Consider the following 22,702-nt stretch of genomic DNA (forward strand, 5'->3'; position numbering starts at 1 on the left):
TACGGCAGGGCGCGTACTATGTGGGTAATAGACGTATTCCTACATTTCTCTGGCCAGTAGATTATTGTATTGACACACATGACATGATTATCTGCTGCATTGCACTATTTTGGAAATGATATTGTTAAACTGTTTTGGAACTTATATTGCACATGTAAGTGAGCTTGAGGTGGAAGATCCTTGACGATCCCTTGTCTTACTGAGATTTCTTGTTAGAGATCTCACCCCACGTTTGGGGCGCTTATTTCAGGTTCAGGTAGTATGGGGGCTGATGCCTCTAGCGGCAGGATGCCAGAGCTTAGTTGATAATATTACTGTTTATATGCTGGCATGACTGGATTTGGATGTTGTTTATGTTTTCCGCCTTTATATTATATTGTTGCTATAGTTGAGACTTGTTGGGCTTTGTTGCCTTATTCGGATGAGCATGTGGTTTGTCCATGCCACTTGGTTGTTAGTACTTTTTAGCTTGAGTTGTACAAACTATCAGGATTTGTCCGGTCTACGTGTTGTAGTTCCGTGTCTAGAGACATATTTATGTTGTTTAATTAATAAGGTATTTCAGTTAGCTGTCTTTTGCAATTTATGTACGAGCATGGTTTTATTTAAATGATTAATTAAGCAAGTTGGAAATGATAATGACGTAATAAATGAAAAGAAAAAGATATTTCGCATTTTTAATTAATCGCAGCTTAATACGATGATATGATAATATTACCGGATATATACGGGGTGTTACAGGGTACGACATGACACGACACTCCGACAAGTTAATTTTAAAAAATGTTAAATTTCGACACGTTAGGACATGTTTTGATATTATATAATATTTTTAATTTATATAGTGTATATTATATTTAATATTCAATAATTTAACAAAAAAATAAAGTTAAACTTATAATATCCATTAATTTTGCAAAGAAACATAAGATATCTCAAATGTTTATATTAAACTTAATAAAATAGTAATCGTAATCCAACGAATCTAATAGTTGGAACTCAAAATGCAACGCAACGTAACCTTTAAACCTTTTTTTGAGTCTTTGTAATGAGTATTGGAGTGTCGGGAAGTGTCAGTGAGTGTCAGTGAGTGTCGGACACGACACATTAGGGATTTTGAAGTGTCGGTGTTTCATAGATGTACACTATTAAATAAAAAAAAAACTATGATATAATAACTCAAAATTTAATATGGCATCTTTTATATTATATACTGTTATGCTCATGAATCATGATATATCCAATTAGCGTATGAATTTTTCGTCACTTTTGTGCTTTAAATATGATGTTTCAACAGTAATACTATTTAATTTAAGTGTTTTATTAATCTCATGTTAAAGTAAATAAGTTATCTCATATTATAGAGATAAATTTACGAGCTCTACCACTTAAAAAAAAAAAGAAAAAAAAATAGAATTATCAAAAAAATGTGTAGAAATATAAGATAAGAATAGTTTTTGGCGTGAAAGTGACATTTTGTAAGTTAGTGTAATGTCATTTACTTTATTAGTTTGGCGTCCTTGTATTTGTATGCTGCAGTGAATTTAGCTCAAGACAAGGTCACTCTTTTCTATTCGTCAAGAAGAAGATAAGAGAGACCTTTTTACATAAACACCTGCAGAAAAAGGCTTCTTCCTTTTTCTATTGTCCTATGAACCTTTTCATGATAATGGACATGTTTTATATTTGTTTCTATTGGGTGACTTAGAAAGAGAGATTTGAGGGACCTATGTTGGGGTTGCGCAAATTCTAGATAGTTGAAAAGTTGAATCTTTTGTTTTTTGTTCTTTGTTTTTCTTTTTGGTTGAGTGAGAATTCTTTTTCAGCAGGGAGAGATTTTGGTTATCAATTCTCTGGGAGAAGAATAGAGTAGATTGGATTTTTTGAATTCCAGAGAAAGAATTTTTTGTGGGTTTGAGAGTTTTTTTTTTTTTTTTTTTTTTTTGGATAAGAGAATTCCCAATAGTTGAGAAAGAAAGTTGTATTTTTTGGCTACAAGAGAGAGAGAGAGAGAGTTGAATTGGGTAGTCTTGAGATGTGATTTTCTCTATAAAAGGGAACACTGCTTCAGTAGAGGAAGTGTGTTCTTAGTGGAAGAGTCTTTTGAGAGAGAAGCTATAAGGTTACTTTTTAATTATTCAACCATCCTTGATCTATTGGCATGGCTGTGGTGTGTCCTATGTTTGCAATCCACACAGCTTCAGTTCTGTGAACTCAATTAGGGATATTGGGGTCCCTGGAATCATGACCACAGTGAGAGAAATTGTAGAGGAGCCCAATCCAATTGTGGTTAATGACATAATATATGTTGCTGTTGCAAAATATTTGAAAGATAGCAAATCAGCTCTGATATGGGCTATACAGAACTCTGGAGGAAAGAAGATTTGCGTTCTTCATGTTCATGTGCCAGCACCTATGATCCCCTTGCGTAAGTTTGCAACATGTGTGTGCTTATATGCTTCTCTATGTGTATTTATAGTTTGCAACATATGTTTGGTATATATTTCCTTAATGACCACTATTTTAGAAAATTACCAAGTGATTTGAATTAATACCCAAAAGGGCCCTTAAGATTATCAAGCCTTTTTTTAGAAAGCCTAGTTGTTGGAGATTATATGTAACAGTATATTGTTTGAATTCTTTGTAACGTATATTGTTTGAATTCTTTGTAACTGTAGGTTTGAATTCTTTGTAACGTATATTGTTTGAATTCAATTCTTTGTAACCGTAGGTTTGAATTCTTTGTAACGTATATTGTTTGAATTCTTTGTAACCGTAGGACTGTTTAGATAGAGTATTTATTTGTTTTAGTCTGTTACGTTGTTACCATTTATTGTATGTTCGCCTATTTAAAGGCTACAAATGAATGAGATAAACACACAATTGAAATATCAAGTTTATCTTGGTATCAGAGCAATCCTAGTATACACGTTTCCGCATTCTCTTTCAGTGCGAAAGCTGGTTCATTTAACATGGCACCAGGTGGTGGCAGCAAGTCCAAAACAACTGATCCTAGTTCGCCATTTTACTTGGCTGGATCCGACAGTCCAGGTCTCTTGTTAACGACTGTCATGTTGCGTGGTGAGGCTAACTATGACAACTGGGCCAAGCTCATGAAAAACGCATTGAAGGCGAAAAACAAATTGGGTTTTATGACCGGTTCAATCAAGAAACCAGGAGAGGATGATGCCGAAGAGTGGCGCGCCTGGGAGATGTGCAATTCGATGCTCAATGGTTGGATTCACAACACCTTTGATGCAAAACTTCAACCATTCATCAAGTGCTTTGATGACGACAAGGACTTATGGAATGACCTAGAGGAAAGGTATGCAGTGCAAAACTTTCCAAGACAGTATCAACTGAAATCCAGTTTAGCCAATATCAAGCAACATGGAGATAGCGTTGGTGATTATTACACCAAACTCAGGGCTGTATGGGACGATCTGGAAGGAAAAGTCTTGCGATTGTGGTGATAAGTGTGCCATTGCCAAAGCAATTGAGGAGGAGCAAGAGCATGCTCGCGTTTATCAATTTTTGATGGGGCTGGATGAATCTACATTTGGCAATCTGAGATCCCATATCCTCAACACTTCTCCTCTTCCTAGTGTCAACAAAGTGTACGCAATTGTCACTCAAGAGGAGACCCATCGTAGTATTTCTCGCGTTCAAGATGAGAGGAGTCAGGTAGTGGGATACCCAGCCCAAACCGATTCCATGAAGTAGTCAGACACGTCCATGCAGCAGCGGATGGTTCCTAACAAACCACAAGACAGAATACCTTGCCCTCATTGTGGCAGGACCAATCACGACCCTTCCAAATGCTGGAATGTTCATGGTTTTCCACCAAACAGGAGTGCTGGTCGCGGACGAGGAAGGGGAGGACGTTCGGCAGGACGCTATACGCATGCTCATGCGACGTTTGCAATGGATGCCTCACACCCAGTTGCTGCTAACTCTCTTCCTCCAGACGTCTCCCATTCTGCCTCTTCTCAAGTTGCTGCACACTCCGTTTTGACCCCAGAAATTGTGAACAAACTGTTAACATTGGTAGACCAGCCTCAGTCACATGAAAAATTATCTGGTAAGCGTATTCATTCTCAATGGCTCATTGATAGTGGGGCCTCATGTCATATGACAGGCACTTTGGCTTTATTAGCTGACATTACACTTATTCCCCCTCTATCTGTGACTCTACCAAATGGTTCTATTACTTATGCTGCAAAACAAGGCTCGATGGTGTTTAATACAAACTTCAGCTTGTCAAATGTTTTATATGTGCCTAACTTACGCTGCAATCTCATCTCTATTTCCCAATTGCTTCACTCCAAGAGCAGAAGCGTTACATTTACTGATAAAAAGTGCATTTTGCAGGACCAAGTGCTGAAGAGGGAGATTGGTTTGGGTGAACTTCATGAAGGAGTCTATGTGTTTCAGCCTTCATGTGCTTCAGCTTCGGCAGTTCAAGCAGGAGAGTCAATTGACTTGTGGCACAACAGGCTAGGCCATGCGTCCTATGATATCTTATCTCTGGTTCCAGAATTTAAAGCTTTGCAAAATAAAGTAGTATGTAAGGCATGTGAAGTTTGTCATCGTGCCAAGCAAACTAGATCAATATTTCCTATAAGTTTTTCTCGCAGCAAAGAATGTTTTGATTTAATCCATTGTGACACTTGAGGTCCTTATCAAAATTCTTCTTCTTCTGGTGCACGTTATTTCTTAACTGTGGTGGATGACTATAGTAGGCATGTATGGGTTTTTATGTTGGCCGATAAAAGTGAAACTTATGATCGGATGTGCAAGTTTCTTGCTATGGTTCTGAACCAATTTGGTAAAACCGTAAAAATAATAAGGTCTGATAATGGTACTGAGCTCAAATCTAATAACATGGTGAAACTCTTGAATGAAAAAGGTATTTTGCAACAAACAACTTGTGTTTATACGCCTGAACAGAATGGGAGAGTCGAAAGGAGGCATAGTCACATCCTTAATGTATCACGTGCCTTACTGTTTCATGCAAATCTCCCTGTTGATTTTTGGGAGGAGAGTATTCTTGCTGCTGTTCATATAATTAATAAAACACCTACAAGAGTTCTCCAAGGCAGGTCACCACATGAAGAATTGCATGGAGTTAAACCAGATTATACATACTTGCGCACGTTCGGTTGTCTGTCATTTGCTAATACAAGACCGAAACCAACTGACAAGTTTGCTCCACGTTCGCGACGATGTGTTTTCATCGGATATGGAATAGGGCAGAAAGGTTGGAGATTGTTTGATATAGAAGCGCAACAAAGCTTTGTGTCCAGGGATGTAAAATTTTTTGAAAATATTTTCCTTTTCGCGAAGCTCCAGTACAATCTGTTTCTGCACCAAATTCTCGTGTGCCTACAGAGCCAAATTACTTTGACGAAGGCCAAATTGTCCATGACGGTTCTGATGCATCAAATGACAGCCCAACACCTAGTGGATCATGTGTTCCTCTGGACGATAGGGGGAGTGTTTTGCTGGAAGCAACACCAACTAACGAAGTTGCCGCTAGGGAGTCATCCTTACTAGAAAGAAGTTCGAGTTCTAGTGATGCATCAACCCAACAGCAGTTGCTGGAAGCAAATCTGCGTCAAACAGTCACTCGCCAGCACCGTAACAGGAAGCAGCCATCTTATTTGCAGGACTATGCATGTCAAGTAGCTGAAACACATACTCCTTCATCTTTCCCTACTCAAACCAATGTCACCTCAGGTACTCGGTATCCTATGTGCAATTATCTTAGCCTCACTAACTTTTCTAAGCAACATCAAGATTTTGTTGCACCTATTGACACAGGTCATGAACCACGTACATTTCAAGATGCTATGAGAGACTCCCGATGGGTGGAAGCTATGAGGGTTGAAATCACAGCCTTAGAAGACAACCATACTTGGTGCCTCACGGATTTACCTCCAGGGAAGCGTGCTCTTCCAAGCAAGTGGGTGTTTAAAATAAAATATCGTTCTGATGGAACGGTGGAACGGTATAAGGCAAGATTGGTGATTGCAGGTAATTATCATATTGCCGGAGAAGATTACAGTGAGACTTATGCACCAGTGGCAAAGATGGTGAGTGTATGTACATTGCTTGCAGTGGCTGCAGCAAGAAACTGGGAGTTGCACCAGCTTGATGTTCATAACGCATTCTTGAATGGAGAAATAAGTGAGGAAGTTTACATGAGATTCCCCCTGGATTCAGTACTGGGTCTAAGCATAAAGTATGTCGTCTTACAAAGTCATTGTATGGTTTGCGCCAATCACCCCGAAACTGGTTTTCCAAACTCAGCAGTTCGTTGACGGCATATGGATTTGTTCAGTCAAAAGCTGATTACACGCTCTTTACTATGCAAAAAGGGGAGGTGTCTCTTGCACTTTTAGTTTATGTCGACGACATCATCTTAGCAGGTAATAATTCACATGCTTGTCTTGCAGTCAAGGAGTATCTGAATCAATGTTTTAAAATAAAAGACCTGGGTAGTCTGAAATATTTTTTGGGTATTGAAATTGCCCGCAGCAAGAAATGAATATTTTTTATGTCAGCGTAAGTATGCCCTGGATATTCTTTATGATTCCGGGCTCAGTGGATGTAAACCGACGATTTCCCCCATAGAACAAAATCATCGTCTTGCCTTGGATGACGGACCAGTATATGAGAACCATGAACGGTATAGAAGACTCATTGGTAAGTTGATTTACCTCACTATCACAAGACCCGACCTGAGCTATGTTGTTCATATCCTTTCTCAATTCATGCATTCACCGCGCCTAGCTCATTATGAGGTTGTTCTCCGGGTTATTCGATATGTAAAGAGAGATCCTGGTCAAGGACTTCTCCTCAAATCGGATTGTGACCTAAAAATTCATGCCTATTGTGATTCGAATTGGGCTTCATGTCCTCTTACCAGACGATCTCTCACTGGTTTCTTTATTATGTTAGGTTCTTCACCTGTATCCTGGAAGACCAAGAAACAAGTAACGGTGTCTCGCTCTTCTGCAGAAGCAGAGTATAAATCAATGGCTGCAGCTACAACAGAGATTGTGTGGCTCAAGTCGTTTCTCACCTCTCTTGGGGTCACTCACTCAAGTCCTATGGAATTGTTTTGTGATAACCAAGCTGCTTTACACATTGCAGCGAATCAGGTGTTTCACGAGCGTACCAAGCATATTGAGTTAGATTGCCACTTTGTACGTGACCATATTCTAGCCAAGCATATTACAACAGCTCATGTGCCTTCTCGTTCCCAACTTGCTGATTTGTTTACTAAAGCCTTGGGACAACGCGAGCTTCTTAGTTTTCTTCCCAAGTTGGGCATTTCATCCTTACATACTCCAACTTGAGGGGGAGTGTTGGAGATTATATGTAACAGTATATTGTTTTAATTCTTTGTAACGTATATTGTTTGAATTCAATTCTTTGTAACCGTAGGTTTGAATTCTTTGTAATGTATATTGTTTGAATTCTTTGTAACCGTAGGACTGTTTAGATAGAGTATTTATTTGTTTTAGTCTGTTACGTTGTTACCATTTATTGTATGTTCGCCTATTTAAAGGCTACCAATTAATGAGATAAACACACAGTTGAAATATCAAGTTTATCTCTAGTCATAAGTTTCCCATGTTGGATTTTGTTTAAATTCTAAAAGGGGGTAAAAAGGGGTACATCCTGGTGCACAAGACTCTTGGACTTGTCAGGGTAGGCACTATTGTCAAAAATGACACTAAATACGTATATTTTAAGGTTTTTGTTGTAGTCATAAGTGTCAAAACGAAAGTAAAAACCCTTCTTAGTAAAAAGGGATAATAACACCGCGTAAAAACGAAAAAACGGTAGAAACACAAGTTTTTATATTTTTACTTAGACCCAAAGACTGAACCGGGTCAACTTTTAACGCATGACCCGGTTTTGTTTTAAAACAAAAAAAAAACCTTGTTTTGAATTTGAATCAATTAATATAATTTAGGAGTTATTAAACTTTATTCTTTTGATGTTTTTGAACTTGGTTACAGTAGTTGTTAAACTCTTTTTGGATTTTTAGACTTATGTTTTATATAGTTATGTGACTTATATATTTTAAATATAAAGTTATTCATTAAATTTTGAATAGTAACTTATGTGATTTCTTTTTTTAAATGCATATGTGTATATAATTTTGTATCTTGACATTAAAAAATAAAAACTTTACATTTCGTGTCGTTTCTTCAATGTATACGTTTCTACTGTCCCTTTTCATTTTAATGTAAAAACTCAATTTTGACAACTTTGAAAGTAGGGGTGAGGGTTGTAGCTTCCAAGTTTGAATAGGAACAATCTTACCAGTGCTTCGAAACTCGTCCTCTAGTTTAGTTTTGTTTAAATTCTAGTGATTGAATATTTATATGACTTACGGTTTATCATTAGAGCAATTAATTTTTAGTACCAAATTTAGCTTTAATTTGTGTTAGTTATAGACAATGGTTACTATGCCATGCTGTATTTCTCATTGATACAAATTTCATTTTCTTATAAGGGTCTTTAACCTGTTTAATTTGGTTGTTTATATAGTGGGTGCTAAATTTCCAGTAAGTGCACAGAAAGAGCAGGAAGTTCTAGCATACAGGGAAGTTGAAAGACAAGACATGCACAAGACTCTGGATGACTATGTTCTTACCTGTCAAAAAATGGGGGTAATTGTTCTTAATTGTAACTCTGTCCATTTCCATTGTATGTGCAGAGTATTAATTTCAAAACTTATTTAATTTTTGAGTAATGGTTTATCTGATACAGGTGGTGGCAGAGAAACTGCACATTGAAATGGATTGCATTGAAAAAGGAATTCTAGAACTCATCTCCCAATATAACATACAGAATCTTGTAATGGGAGCAGCCACTGATAGGTACTATTCTAGGTAAGAAATCAGCTTTAATCCACCAAAAGCTCTTCAAGTCATGATCACCGAACAAATTAAGTTAACCAAAAACTCTTGTTGTGACTAGTTTAGACTTCACAATAACATGAAAATAAAATTATAAAACGCATACTTTAAAATTTATCAAGATTTCGACATAATTTCTAATATCATAAAAATGATAAACATGTACAATGTATACATTACCAGCCACTAATAACAATACAGAGAATATATCTTTCAAACGTAAAAAAAATTAATAGAAAATATGTGAAAATATGTTTCTCATGTTGTAGGAGACAATTAGAGATAATTGTCTCGTGCAAAACACAAAAAAAGGGTATGACTCGCTAAAAAGAAGAGAGAGAAATAAAAAGAATGGATCTCACCTATTTTTGTGTTCGCATGATACAAAATTGTCTTATACTACATGAAAGATATATTTCTCATAAGTACAAGTCAACATAATTTGAAGAGGTGATCTCTTATTGATGCATAATACTTTGAGTTCTGAAATTAAATCAATATCCTATGGAAGCTTATTGTAATGCCCCAACTAATGATAACATTTACACTAGAAACTATATAAATGGACTGAAATATACATAAGTATATACATGGACATGTCTCAACCATATACAATACATGGCTAACACCAAAAATTGAGAATTTAAACCAACTATTCTAATTAGGCTGTCAAAAGATTAGAGTATGTCAACAAGCAAAACATTATCCAGAGTGAGTATTGTCAAGAGTTATGTGGTTTGTCACTTTCTTTCTTCTCAACTGAAATGGGTCCCATAAAATGGGTGAGATATAAATCACAATAAATCATAAAACCATCTATCATGATCTATCATGATTCAAAAGCATGTCTCAGCTAGTATTGTGCCTTGTTATATATAGATCCCTGAATTCAAAATTCAAATACACTGCAAACCTTTTAAAATAGGAGAACATATATTATATACAAGCAACACTAGTAATCTAAAGCTAGTGTATGTTCTCATAGACCTTGAATATAGCTATTGTATGTGTCTTTCTATTATGAACCTATATGTGTATTGAGTTCAAACACAGCAAGGCGTCATTTATCAACTGATAACTATGGCACCTGATATCTCTTAAGTAACATACCAATAACTATGATGTATACTTGAATCTTCAAGGAAATGAATAATTACTAATGGTAGTTATTAAAGTTGAAGAAGAAAGAAAGGAGAAAGAAGAAGCAAGAGGAAGAAAGGAAATATGCAAACTGAATAGTATTTTCATTGATGGTAAAACGTATCAAATATCAGCTTATATACATCAACTAATAGCTGATACGTGTAAAGAAAGTAACTGCAAGAAAGAAATAACAGAATTAACCAACTAACAACTAACACCAAGTCTTAAAATTAAAAGGCCGTGGCTGCTTCCATTTCACTGGTAATAGCCCCCCTCAAGGTGGGAGATGAAGATCAAACATCCCCAGCTTGGAAATGACCTCTTTGAAAGGAGAAGGATGCAGTGATTTGGTAAACACATCAGCTAGTTGGTGATGAGTAGAAATGGGAAGCAATCGAATGAGACCTGAATTAATTTTCTCCCTAGTGATATGACAATCAATTTCAATATGCTTACTCCTTTCATGGAAGCAAGGATTATGAGCAAGATACATGGCAGCTTGATTGTCACAGTAGATCGAAACCGGATTGGTTAAAGGAAGATGCAGATCCTTGAGGAGATAAGCCATCCATTGAACTTCACAAGTTACAAAGGCAAGTGCTCGATATTCAGCTTCAGATGAGCTGCGAGAAACTGTGCTTTGTTTCTTAGATCTCCATGAGATCAATGAATTGCCTAAGAAAATACAAGAACCTATGACAGATTTGCGTGTATATGGGCAGCATGCCCAGTCACTGTCAGAAAAGGCAGAGAGTTGAAGAGAGTTAGAAACTGGAAATAGAAGACCCTTGCCAGGTGAGCCTTTTAAGTAACGCAGAATATGACAAGCAGCAGTGTGGTGCTCATCCATGGGATTAGAAACAAATTGACTCAGCTGATGAACAACATGAGTGATGTCAGGTCGAGTTGTTGTTAAGTAAAGGAGCCTACCAACAAGTCTTCTGTAGGCAGAAGGATCACAATAGGGAGTACCTTGATTCTGCTGTAGTTTAACAGAAGCATTGAGAGGAGTGGCAACTGGCTTAGCTCCTAGAAGACCAGAATCTGTTAATAACTCCAAGATATACTTCCTCTGATTAAGAACTAAGCCGTGAGAAGATCTTGCAACTTCCAAACCCAAAAAAAATCTGAGGGGACCAAGATCTTTAATTCGGAATTGATTGTGAAGAGCAGTCTTTACTCGTGTAATTTTTGTTGCATCATTACCAGCCAGAACTACATCATCAACATAAACAAGTAGTGCTGTAAAAGAATGAGAAGACTGTCGAACAAATAAGGAATGGTCTGCAATGGATTGACTGTATCCCAATAATTGAAGTGATTGAGTAAGTTTAACATTCCATTTCCTGCTTGCTTGCTTCAATCCATAGAGGGATTTTTGAAGTTTGCAAGTGGCATTAGGAACTATAGACTGGATACCAGGTGGAAGAGACATAAAAACCTCTTCATGAAGTTCACCATGTAGAAAAGCATTATCTACATCCAATTGTTCCAAGTGCCAATCCTTTGCTACAGCTATAGCCAGTAAAGTACGAACTGTGGTCATCTTTGCAACCGGTGAAAAGGTTTGAAAATAATCAATTCCTCCACATTGTGTGTAGCCTTTAGCAACAAGGCGTGCTTTATATCTATCAACAGATCCATCTGGCTTTCTTTTAATCTTGTAAATCCACTTGCAGCCTATAGGTTTCTTATGAGGAGGTAGCTCAACTATGGACCAGGTGTTATTCCTCTCCAATGCTCGTATTTCATTCTGCATAGCCTCTTGCCAATGAGGAAGAAGAGCTGCTTGTTTATAGGTGGCTGGTTCTGTTTCACTGATAATATTGCTACAGAAGCTTGTGTAAAAAGGTGAGCACTTAGCATAAGAAAGAACATTGGATAAAGGGTGAGGGGAACCAGAAATCAAACCTGAGGATGCATTGGCACTTGTTATACTTGACAAACCACAATGAAATTTTGTTAAGTAGTGAGGCTTGGACTTTGTTCTTGTGGATCTTCGAAGACTAGGTTCAACTGGGATACAATTTGTATGTGGAGTCTGATCATGTATAGTGTGATCAGCAGAGACTATGGAAGATGGGTGAAGTGGATGAGAAGAATCAATGGTCAGAGGAGTTGTGTCAAGAATACCATCATAATTAGTATCAGATGACTGAATGGAGAAGGGAACATAACTCTCAAAATTATTTGACTCTTTAAAAGGAAAATGAGACTCATAAAAAATAACATTTCGAGATGTGGAAATGAGATTTGACTCCATATCAAGAACAACATACCCTTTTGTACCTGGTTTGTAACCAAGGAAAGTACACTTCTTGGCACGAGCTGCAAACTTTGAACGGTTGTGAGTAAGAGTGGAAACAAAACATAGGGAACCAAATACTTTAAGATGAAGAAGTGAAGGTACAGTGCCATATAGACATTCATAAGGGGATTTATTGGTGAGGACATGAGTAACAAGCCGATTAATAAGATATGCAGCATGAGTTATGCAATAACACCAGTAGATTTTTGGTACATTAGATTCAAAGAATAATGCTCGAGCTGTGTTTAGCAAGTGCTGGTGTTTACGTTCTACAATACCATTTTGTTGAGGACACTCAACACATGATGTTTGATGAATTATGCCTTTTGAATTGTAAAAATCTTTCAAAAGAAATTCAGGACCATTATCTGTTCGAATTACTTTAATACTGGCATGAAATTGAGTCTCAACATAAGAAACAAAGTTGTGTATATGTGATCGAGTAGCAGCTTTATTTTTCATTGGCATTGCCCAAGTGAATCGAGAATGATCATCTACAATTGTCAAAAAGTATTTGTGATCATGAATTGAGGTAACAGCATGAGGACCCCATATATCCATGTGTATGATATCAAAAGATGACTTAGAAACAGAAGTACTTAAAGGAAAAGACAAACGTTTTTGTTTGGAGTAATGACAAATGTCACAAACATCAGGTTGAAAATTACAAGAAATGAAAGGAAAAATCTTTGACATGCTATGTAATGTTGAAGAAGAACAATGTCCAAAGCGTCTATGCCAGATAGTTGAATCAGTTGCTGTGTTATTGCAGCTTTTATTCTGGTTTTCTTTATCAGAATTGTCATTTGGTAGTGTAAGTATGAACAAGTTGTTACACTGACTAGCAATGCCAATCATCCTCCCAGTTGTATTCTGCACAATGGAACATGTTAGTGATCTGAAAATGACATGGCAGTTTGAATCATGAAGCAATTTGGTAATGGAAATAAGGTTAACAAAGAACTTTGGAACATACAGGACATTTGATAACACAAGTAAGGATGATAGGTATATGCTACCAGAATGTGTGGCAAAGACTTGGTCACCATTAGGTAGGCTAATTGGGATAGGATTGATTTGTTGGGGGCAAGAAAGCAACTCAAAACAGTGGGTTATGTGATCAGTAGCCCCTGTATTAAGGATCCATTGGAATTTATTTTTACCTGTGTTTGAAGATACTGCATTGGTTTGGACAGCATGAGCAGAATGAGTTCCACCTTCTTGTGGCAATTGAAGCAGACCTAGCAGACTGTGATATTGGTCTTTGGTAAAATGAAAAGATTCATTGGATTGCTTTCTGTCTTCATCCAAGTTTCCACGATTTTCAAAGAAATCATCAGAATCACAGACAGCCAAATTTGCTCTTCTGTTTATTCTATCTCTATAGCCTGGAGGGTAACCATGTTTTTCAAAACAGGTTTCAATTGTGTGGTTTGTCCTTCCACAATGGGTACACACCTTTCCCGGCACTGATCTTCCTCTCCCATAACTTGGGTAACCTCTTCCTCTATACGAGCCTTGACCACGAGTGGGTGGTCGCTCATTTCTATTCAAGAATCCTTGACCATGAGTTTGTGCTTGTTCATTTGTGTTCAAGAAGACTTTGACATCTTCTTTTGTTGCAACATTAATCTGTTTTTCCTGTTGAACAATTAGATAAAAAAACTCTATTTATATTTGGAAAAGGATCCATTAACATCACCTGAGATCGAACACCAGCAAACTGATCATTATCATTAAGACCACGTAGAAACCGAATGATGTGATCCTTTTCTCTGTTGTTTCTTGCATGCGTCTGCATCATCAAGCCACATGCACAATTGGGAATGCACTTGCACTTTGGTAACGGTTGTAATGTATCCAACTCGTCCCAAAATGTCTTGAGCTTGGTAAAAAATTGAGTAACTGTATCAGCTCCTTGATTCAGCTTATACATATCTTCTTGAATGTCTGCAATTCGAAATGCATCAGATTGGGAAAATCGTTCAGCAAGATCTTTCCACACATCTGACGCAACCTCCATCCATACAATCGAATGGATTATTGACTCTGCAATGGAACGATGCAACCAAGATAGCACCATGGTATTACATCTGTCCCATGCCAAGAACAGAGGATCAGATTCCTCTAATGGGGATGAAAAGGTTCCGTCTACAAACCTAATTTGTTCTTTGACTTCAAGGCCATCTTCATCGATCTTGCCCATGTATGATAGTTTCTGCCATCAAAAACTGGGGATACCAACACCAGTGATGGGTTTTCATTTGCATGCAAGAAATATGGGTTTATCTGGTTTGTTTGAAAGTCATAAAAAGGACTAGATGATCGAGAGGAAGGTGCGGTTTGTAAGGAAGAATCCATTTACAATAACAGAAATTTCTTGTGCGGAAGCTAGTGGTTACCAGAGCCCCAAAATGAGCTCTGATACCATATTAAAGTTGAAGAAGAAAGAAAGGAGAAAGAAGAAGCAAGAGGAAGAAAGGAAATATGCAAACTGAATAGTATTTTCATTGAAGGTAAAACGTATCAAATATCAGCTTATATACATCAACTAATAGCTGATACGTGTAAAGAAAGTAACTGCAAGAAAGAAATAACAAAATTAACCAACTAACAACTAACACCAAGTCTTAAAATTAAAAGGTTGTGGCTGCTTCCATTTCACTGGTAATAGTAGTTAAACAAGTAAAACAGATAAATATTGATCATATTGACAACTAAGATTACATGATAAGTTATATGATGCATATATACTCGCTGGAGCGAGCTGCATCAGCGAGGAAGACTCGAGAGGAAATGACCTTTATTCTTGGTGATTGTTGTCCACTACTAAAGAAGATGAGAGGAAGAGATAAGACTGATGTGGTGGTTTCCTTTTTGGTAGTCTATGGCCAAAGAGAAGGGTAGGGAATTGACATGCAAATTGGATTGAGGAAGTGGTTTCTTCTTGAGGTCAGAACCTTGAAAAGAAGAAGTGATGAACAAGTATGGTGTGTTAGGTAGTGTGATAGAGTTAGTAGGGAGCGAGAGACACCAATGGTTTATGGTGGTAGGGAAGGTCATGGGAGGGAAGTTATTTTTCACCCTTTATACTTATCTCTCTCTTTTTAAAAAAATAGAAATAAAAAAATTCGGTTCTTACTTACACCTATCAAAACAATGTTACAGATAATAATTGCAATTCCTAGCAGCAAGTTCATTAGCTACATAGTGATCTGAATAGAAAAGAGATGAGTCACACAAACTCGATGAGAAAATAGTAATCACAATGAATCAGAAGAGAAGCAAAGTATATACTAGTGAAGGGTTTTCACGAGTGAGGTGTTTCACCTCATTAAGGTTGACCTTTTCCCTAGGAGCGATTTTATTTAAGGGTTTTATAATTCTCATTTAACATGAGAATTTAAATTTTCTTACACACACTTCGATTTTCGTGCCAACATGGATCCTACACATAATTTTTTCTAACATACGGGTCTCACATACTTTTTGTCTCTACAACATGAGAATTCAATTCTCATGTTGAATGAGAAATATAAAACCCTTTATTTAATGAATAAATTTCTCCATTCTCAAATCAAGTAACATCATATTACCTCACGGGAAAGGGGGTTACAATTGTTTATATATAGTGACTCCATATAATGAATGATTTTATTATGCTCGAATAAAGTATCTATATACATAATTAGGTGTGGCTACTTACAGTGAAGCCTAGTTAGTTTTCAAGTTTTTTAGAATTTGGTAAGGGTAGAAGCTAAAATTTGATAGCTATGCAAAATAGAAAAAGTGATGGGCTAATATTTTTTGCTGGCTTCGCCGCTGGCCACATCTTTACTCCTACTAAACGAAATTTTAATATAGTATATATAAATAGGGATTACGAAATGTAATGCAACACGAATGAATTTCATTTTGCTGCAGAGACAACATTCGTGGGTCTCATTGCTTTTAAAAAAAATAAAAAATCAAAACATTTGAGACACGGTTTTCAATCTCTCTATAGCGTGATGCAATAAGTTTCCTGTAACATAACAATTACAAATCCCATATAAATATTAACAAATCAATCTTGATTCATATCGAATTCATTTCCAACATTAAAAATTCTCGTACTTTCAATTTCAACATTTCATGATTAAATTCTTAATGACATTTTCAAATAATTAATAATATTACCAATTATAAATATGATAATCTTACTATATAAAAATCTATAACACATGAAATTATAATTAATCAATTATAATATAAAATATTTATTTCTCATACATATATTATTAATCAACAATAAAATTCATAAAACAATAATAATAACAATAAAATATGTCATTATCATCATCATTCCCTTAAAGCTAAATTATTTCCCATAACTCTTCATACCAAAAAATATTTTGACAAGACTTTATAAAATTATTTAAAAATAAATTAATAATAAAAAATAAAGGCTCTTCCTATCAAATTTTTAACACAACTATATACTAATACTCTAATTTGAAATCACTGGTTAAGATGAAACAACTCATTCATATGATTTTGGGCTAAATTTCTCAAAGTTTTGGATCATGATTTAAGATAAATTTCTCATATAAGCATTTTTAAGGGGCAGGGAGCAACTCCTCATTGTAGCACCTTCCCTAACTATAGAAAATCACCTCTAAATCCACTTTTAAGGATATGCGTGGCGACGACCGCGGCGACAATGGCGGCGATTGTTAGGATGATGGTGGTGGTAAAAATTTTTATTCTTTTTTCTTCTTGGCCAACACAAAAATTAAACCGATTCATCTCGTGAACAATAAAGAAATAAACCAAATTTTGCCAACTTTTATCCGTTTTTGTACCCAGTAACAAAAATTTAAAAAAAAAAATCCGAAAAGGTTCTCATGCATATGGATATCCTAAGAAAAAAAGAGGAATGGATAGCCCATTAACGTTTAATCAAAGTTTTATAAAAGATCCTTGGAACTGAGAGAGAAGGAAGCAAATGAAAATAAAAAATAAAAAAATTGCATAACAGGATATGAAGAACAGAGAATGACAAGAGAGAGAGAAAAATAAATGAGCTTCTCTCTCGGGGAAGCTTTCGAAACAAATCTTCTTTTTTTCCTTAGTAATAAGGTGCGTTTCACCAACACATTAATTTACCATATTATCTGTTTGGGGTTTGGAGCTTTTCAAATGGACCATGGACCATAAATTCTGATGATAAAACTATGGGGTAAATGAATATCATGTTACAGCTCACAAAATCCCTATTACAGATATATTAAAAGTCATGTTGGCTAACCACTGGGGTTAGCCTAGTGACGTGGGATTTGGGTTAGGTGTATGTAGTGTAGTGTTCGATTACCATTGTAATCCAACAAAAAAAAATTAAGTTGGTGGGTCCCATCGTTTTATGTGATAGCTGTAGATATTTTGTCTCTATTAATGTCAACTTCACCTGCGTTGAATAGGTTGAATATTTTCCTGAGTTATGGTGAAGTAAGTAGTATAATGTTTTCAATGAGCTTCATTTGCATGACATTGCAGGAGAATGACAGACATCAGATCTAAGAAAGCCATCTATGTATGTAAACAAGCTCCACCTTCTTGTAATATACAATATATCTGCAAAGGGAACCTTATACACACAAGGTATGTTACTTTATGAATACTTATGTTATGTACAAGGGATATAGATATAGTGTCTGTCACATTATGATAAATGCAACTTTGGATGAAGCTTCCTAGTTGCCTAGCTAGGAATACTGAGTTCTATACTTAATAATTTCTCAAACCTTGTTTCTTGTTTTTTGTTTTTCTTTGAACTTGTATCATTTTCTGCACTTTGCCAATAATAATGTCATTGCACTTTGTTATGTTATCTCTGGTTCTGATATAAATACCACATCAACTCAGGGATTGCATTTTGTATAGAGGTAATGTTGAGGTCATGTCTACTTTGGTGCATCAAATGCCAAATTCGGGTTCTATTACATCAACATCAACATCAATATCGCCAGTATCCCAAACTAGTCAGGGTCGGCAATCTCAATCTATTACATTTGGGCAAAATCATTGGGTGAAACTAACTAGTCCAGCTCAAATGTTAATAAGTAGAGTAAGGTCTATCAATGATAGATATGGAAGGAGCATTGCAGCTGTTTCTCCGGAAGGGTTTGCAACTCTAGAGAACAGGTTGAGTAGAGAAGTATGTTCTGATGAGTCAGATGGGTTATCAAGATGGAGTTCTTCAGTTTTCTCAGTGTGCTCTGATAGTGCTTCAGTTGAATCAGCATTGACCACATATTTGATTAGTGAAGGCAGTGAGAATGTGTTAGACTTGAGTTTGAGTGGCCTTTCTCTGATTAAAGAGGATCTTCATCACTCATCACCTCCTAGTGTATTGGTACACATACTTTTTCCTCTTTCAGAATTTTTGTGTCTGCTGTGGGGCATGTGCTTGTTTCTTGTTGAGTTTTAGCAATTGATGGACTGGCATTTTTAATTTGTAAATTTGCAATGATTAATAGAGTCTGAATGCCATTGATGATACTCTAACAGGATGGGGGAATGGATGATACTCTCTATGATCAACTTGAACAAGCTATGGCTGAGGCTGAGAATGCTAGGCGGGACGCATATCAAGAAACTGTTACGAGTGGGATAGCTCAAAAAAATGCCATTGATGCTATACGCAGGGTAACTATTCTTTTGTTGAGTTCTTCTTGTTAATTCACATCACGTTTATGATGTGAATTGTTAATTCTAATTGTTTTATCCAGTTTTCTTGCTTTTAAATTATTGTAAGTGGTAAAGCATTTATTAAATCTGAAGTGTTAAATAAGAAAGTGGAGGCTGTATGAGTTAACCTTAACCATGATGTTTGAACCACCCAATTGACAGGCTAAAGCCAGTGAAGTCTTGTATAAAGAAGAGCTGAGACTAAGGAAAGAGTTGGAGGAAGAATTAGAGAAAGCAAAAGAACAACTTGATAATATGAGGAGCATAAGAGACAAAGTTAATGAGGAACTCCGACTTGCACTGGATCAGAAGTCATCACTGGAAAATCAAATTGAATCAACTGAACTTATGATAAAGGAGTTGGAGGAGAAAATGACATCTGATGCAGATCTATTACAAAACTACAAGAATGAACTAGATGATTTGAAAATGCAGCGAGATAATGCTTTGAGAGAGGCTGAGGAGTTAAAGAGTAAACAAGGAGAGGCCTCAAGCACACATTTTCTTCAACTCTTCTCAGAATTCTCTTTTCCAGAGATCAAAGAAGCAACAAGTAACTTCGATCCATCCCTAAAGATTGGAGAAGGTGGATATGGAAGTATATTTAAAGGTATCCTGTGTCGCACGGAGGTGGCTATAAAAACGTTGGACCCCAAGAGCAAGCAAGGACCCTCGGAGTTTCAACAGGAGGTAGGATGGTTTGAGTTTTGTTTGATATTTTCAACATCATCCAATTTTGGTCAACAATAGTCGATTTTAGCTGGTAGTGTTTACAATCAGAAATATGGGAGCAATTATACTTATCATCATTTTAGGCTTACCACTCTTACTACCCATTTGGTTATTGTTGGACGACAACCAAACAGGTAATAAGAGTGGTAAGCCTAAAATAGTGATAAGTATAACATTCCCCTTGAAATATCGTAAGTTGGTTGTAATGTGTAAGTTGTTACGCGTGCAGCTATGAAATGTAACTTGTCCAGATTTGTAGTGAAACAAGTATATATTTTGACCCAAATTTATGGTTTTGTATCAGGTTAAGATATTGAGCAAGTTAAGGCATCCCAATATTATCACACTTATAGGAGCCTGCCCAGAATCATGGACTCTTGTCTACGAGTATCTACCCAATGGAAACCTTGAAGATCGTCTCAGCTGCAAGGATAATACACCTCCATTATCATGGCAAACTCGTATTCGCATTGCTGCAGAACTATGTTCTGCTCTCATTTTTCTCCATGCCAGTAAACCTCACAGCATAGTGCATGGTGACTTAAAACCCTCCAACATCCTCCTTGATGCAAACCTTGTTAGTAAGCTTAGCGATTTTGGAATCTGTCGTGTATTATCTTGTCAAGAGAGTGCTGCTAACAATACTACACAGTTTTGGATAACTGATCCAAAGGGATCTTTTGTCTACATGGATCCTGAATTCCTTTCTACATGTGAACTTACTCCAAAGTCAGATGTTTACTCTTTTGGAATCATACTATTAGAATTGTTGACTGGGAAACCAGGCTTGGGATTAAAAAAGGAAGTGCAGTGTGCATTCGATGCCGGAAAGTTGAAATCTCTCTTGGATCCTTTGGCTGGAGACTGGCCATTTGAGCAAGCTGAGAAGTTGACTCGCTTGGCTTTGAGGTGTTGTGAGATTGATAGAAAGAGCAGGCCAGAACTTCATTCAGATGTTTGGAGGATACTTGAACCAATAAGGGCTTCTTCTGGAGGCACAAACACCTTTGGACTAGGTTCTCAAGGGGTCTGCCAAATTCCTCCATATTTTATTTGTCCAATCTTACAGGTATATATCCTCATGATCTTTTAGGATCTCTTGGAACAATGAACACTTCAAAAACTATGATCTTTTAGCATCCCAATGGTCAATTTTCAATGAAAATTTAATCAAAGTTTTGTTCCATAGGGTTTGCTTCTTGTTATGTAATGTCAACACTACATTTATGTGATACCCTTTTCTGCATTAGTTCATAGTTACCTATTCCCAATGTTGTATTTTTTATATATCTTTTTAGCTACATTTGTACAACGATTTTCCAAATTAATGGATCAGTGAATCATAGAGCTTTGAATAGAAAACAGTTATCTAATTTAGTTCTCCCCCCCATTATGTTTCCTACTTTGCAGGAAGTCATGAGAGATCCACATGTGGCTGCAGATGGTTTTTCTTATGAAGCTGAGGCTATACAAGAATGGCTAAACAATGGTAATGACACTTCACCAAGGACAAATTCTAAGCTTGCACATCACAATCTTGTTCCCAACCATGCTATTCGCATTGCAATCCAGGATTGGCTTCAAAGTCACTGATCAAGCTTGTCATTTTTAATCTTCCCTTTTTGATTAAACTGTAGGATTGCCTGTTTATAAGTTTCTAGGAGACGCAGTTTATAATCGTCATGTTGTATAGGTTAGATACTTATGTGTTTGTGTATCTTCAGTCATTGTAAACAAGCAGCATATGATGTACATATGACAAATATGTATTTTGTGTAGTTAGTTATATTTGGCAGGGCAATGGCGTTGCTAATCCTGAGAAAAAGGACTATACCAAGTTGATATGTAATTAATGATATGTAAATTCAGATCACCAAAAAAAAATGATATGTAAATTCAATAAGAATCTTTTAAATGTAGTAATGTGTTTCTCCTTTGCTGATGTCCTGCTTGAATGAATTATTAAAAGTAGAATACATAACGGGGATTTGCAAGAATCTGATCCAAATGGTACGGGTTTGTTTACAGTTAATTAGTGATCTTGAGTTCGAGTCTTGAGTACAGTTTGTTAAACAAAGAATGATTTAAATCCACAAAAGGGCGGTGAATTGTAATAAGTGTAATAGTCTTTTAACTTCATTTGAGACTTTTAGCATTGACTTCTTCATTTGCTTTGCATGTTGAACTCCAACTGGATAAGTTGAGTAATTATGAACCTGAGAAGAAATTTTTAAAAAATTAATAAAATAAAATTGAACAGGTTTCAAGTCTTTTTTTTTTTAATAAGCCAATTTTAGGGTGAAATCATTTGTGAAGGAAATAATAAATTCCACGATTAAGTGTGAATAATAAACCACATAAATAATCATTTGGGGAGAAAAAGAAAAGCACAAAATAAAGTACTTTTTTATTATTTTCTCTTTGGGTGAAACTCAAGAGCCCTAGTGGGCTGAGGCCTATCTTATGAACAATTGGGCTAAATTCCAATTGGGACCCACACACGTGCAACTGTACACGTGTGATTCCACAATCGTGGTGGTAGTGGTGCATGTGTCATTGGTTGGAATATTTTTTTTTATTTAAATATTTCACTATGTGCCTCAGTATTTTTTATTTAAATGTTTCTGCTACTTGCCAGCTAAATCATGTTAATTAGAAGTTTTAAACAATGTTTTAAAATCATATTAATAGATCAGTTAATTAAACTGACTGAAATATAAATTAATTATTTTTAATCCAAAAAATTTGGATTCGATTATGGTTGAGGATAAAATAATTTTATGATACAATTTTTTAATTTTTAGAAATTAACTTATAATAAATAATAAAATAAATTTTATATGTTTATTAT

At 36.1% G+C, this 22,702-nt stretch overlaps 1 protein-coding gene across 2 annotated transcripts; it reads left to right on the top strand.

The window, feature by feature from the left end:
* The first annotated feature begins 1,592 nt into the window (after positions 1–1,592).
* LOC133287633 (U-box domain-containing protein 33-like) lies at positions 1,593–21,720 on the top strand. 2 transcript variants are annotated; one of them, XM_061485279.1, is made up of 10 exons: positions 1,593–2,428; positions 8,569–8,690; positions 8,791–8,912; positions 17,926–18,030; positions 18,295–18,362; positions 18,399–18,784; positions 18,940–19,077; positions 19,282–19,809; positions 20,156–20,920; positions 21,262–21,720. In XM_061485279.1, exons 1-10 carry the CDS (start codon positions 2,245–2,247, stop codon positions 21,442–21,444), a joined length of 2,601 nt encoding a protein of 866 aa, XP_061341263.1. In that variant the 5' UTR covers positions 1,593–2,244; the 3' UTR covers positions 21,445–21,720. The 2 variants fall into 2 exon arrangements, with proteins under 2 accessions (XP_061341263.1, XP_061341262.1); XM_061485278.1 differs by having other exon boundaries at positions 1,593–2,443; positions 18,295–18,784.
* Positions 21,721–22,702: the final 982 nt, after the last annotated feature.

Source organism: Gastrolobium bilobum, unplaced genomic scaffold (assembly GCF_033153095.1).
Source record: "Gastrolobium bilobum isolate Gb01-03AN ecotype WA unplaced genomic scaffold, APGP_CSIRO_Gbil_v1 utg6021, whole genome shotgun sequence".
NCBI classification, from domain to species: Eukaryota; Viridiplantae; Streptophyta; class Magnoliopsida; order Fabales; family Fabaceae; genus Gastrolobium; species Gastrolobium bilobum.

Bases quoted from the DNA above. Each gene is read 5' to 3' on its own strand.
- LOC133287633 (XM_061485278.1), top strand. From the start codon at position 2,245: ATGACCACAGTGAGAGAAATTGTAGAGGAGCCCAATCCAATTGTGGTT. The intron at 8,913-17,925 runs GTAAGAAATCAG...ATGACATTGCAG, and splicing joins ACTGATAGGTACTATTCTAG to GAGAATGACAGACATCAGAT. The intron at 19,810-20,155 runs GTAGGATGGTTT...GTTTTGTATCAG, and splicing joins CCTCGGAGTTTCAACAGGAG to GTTAAGATATTGAGCAAGTT.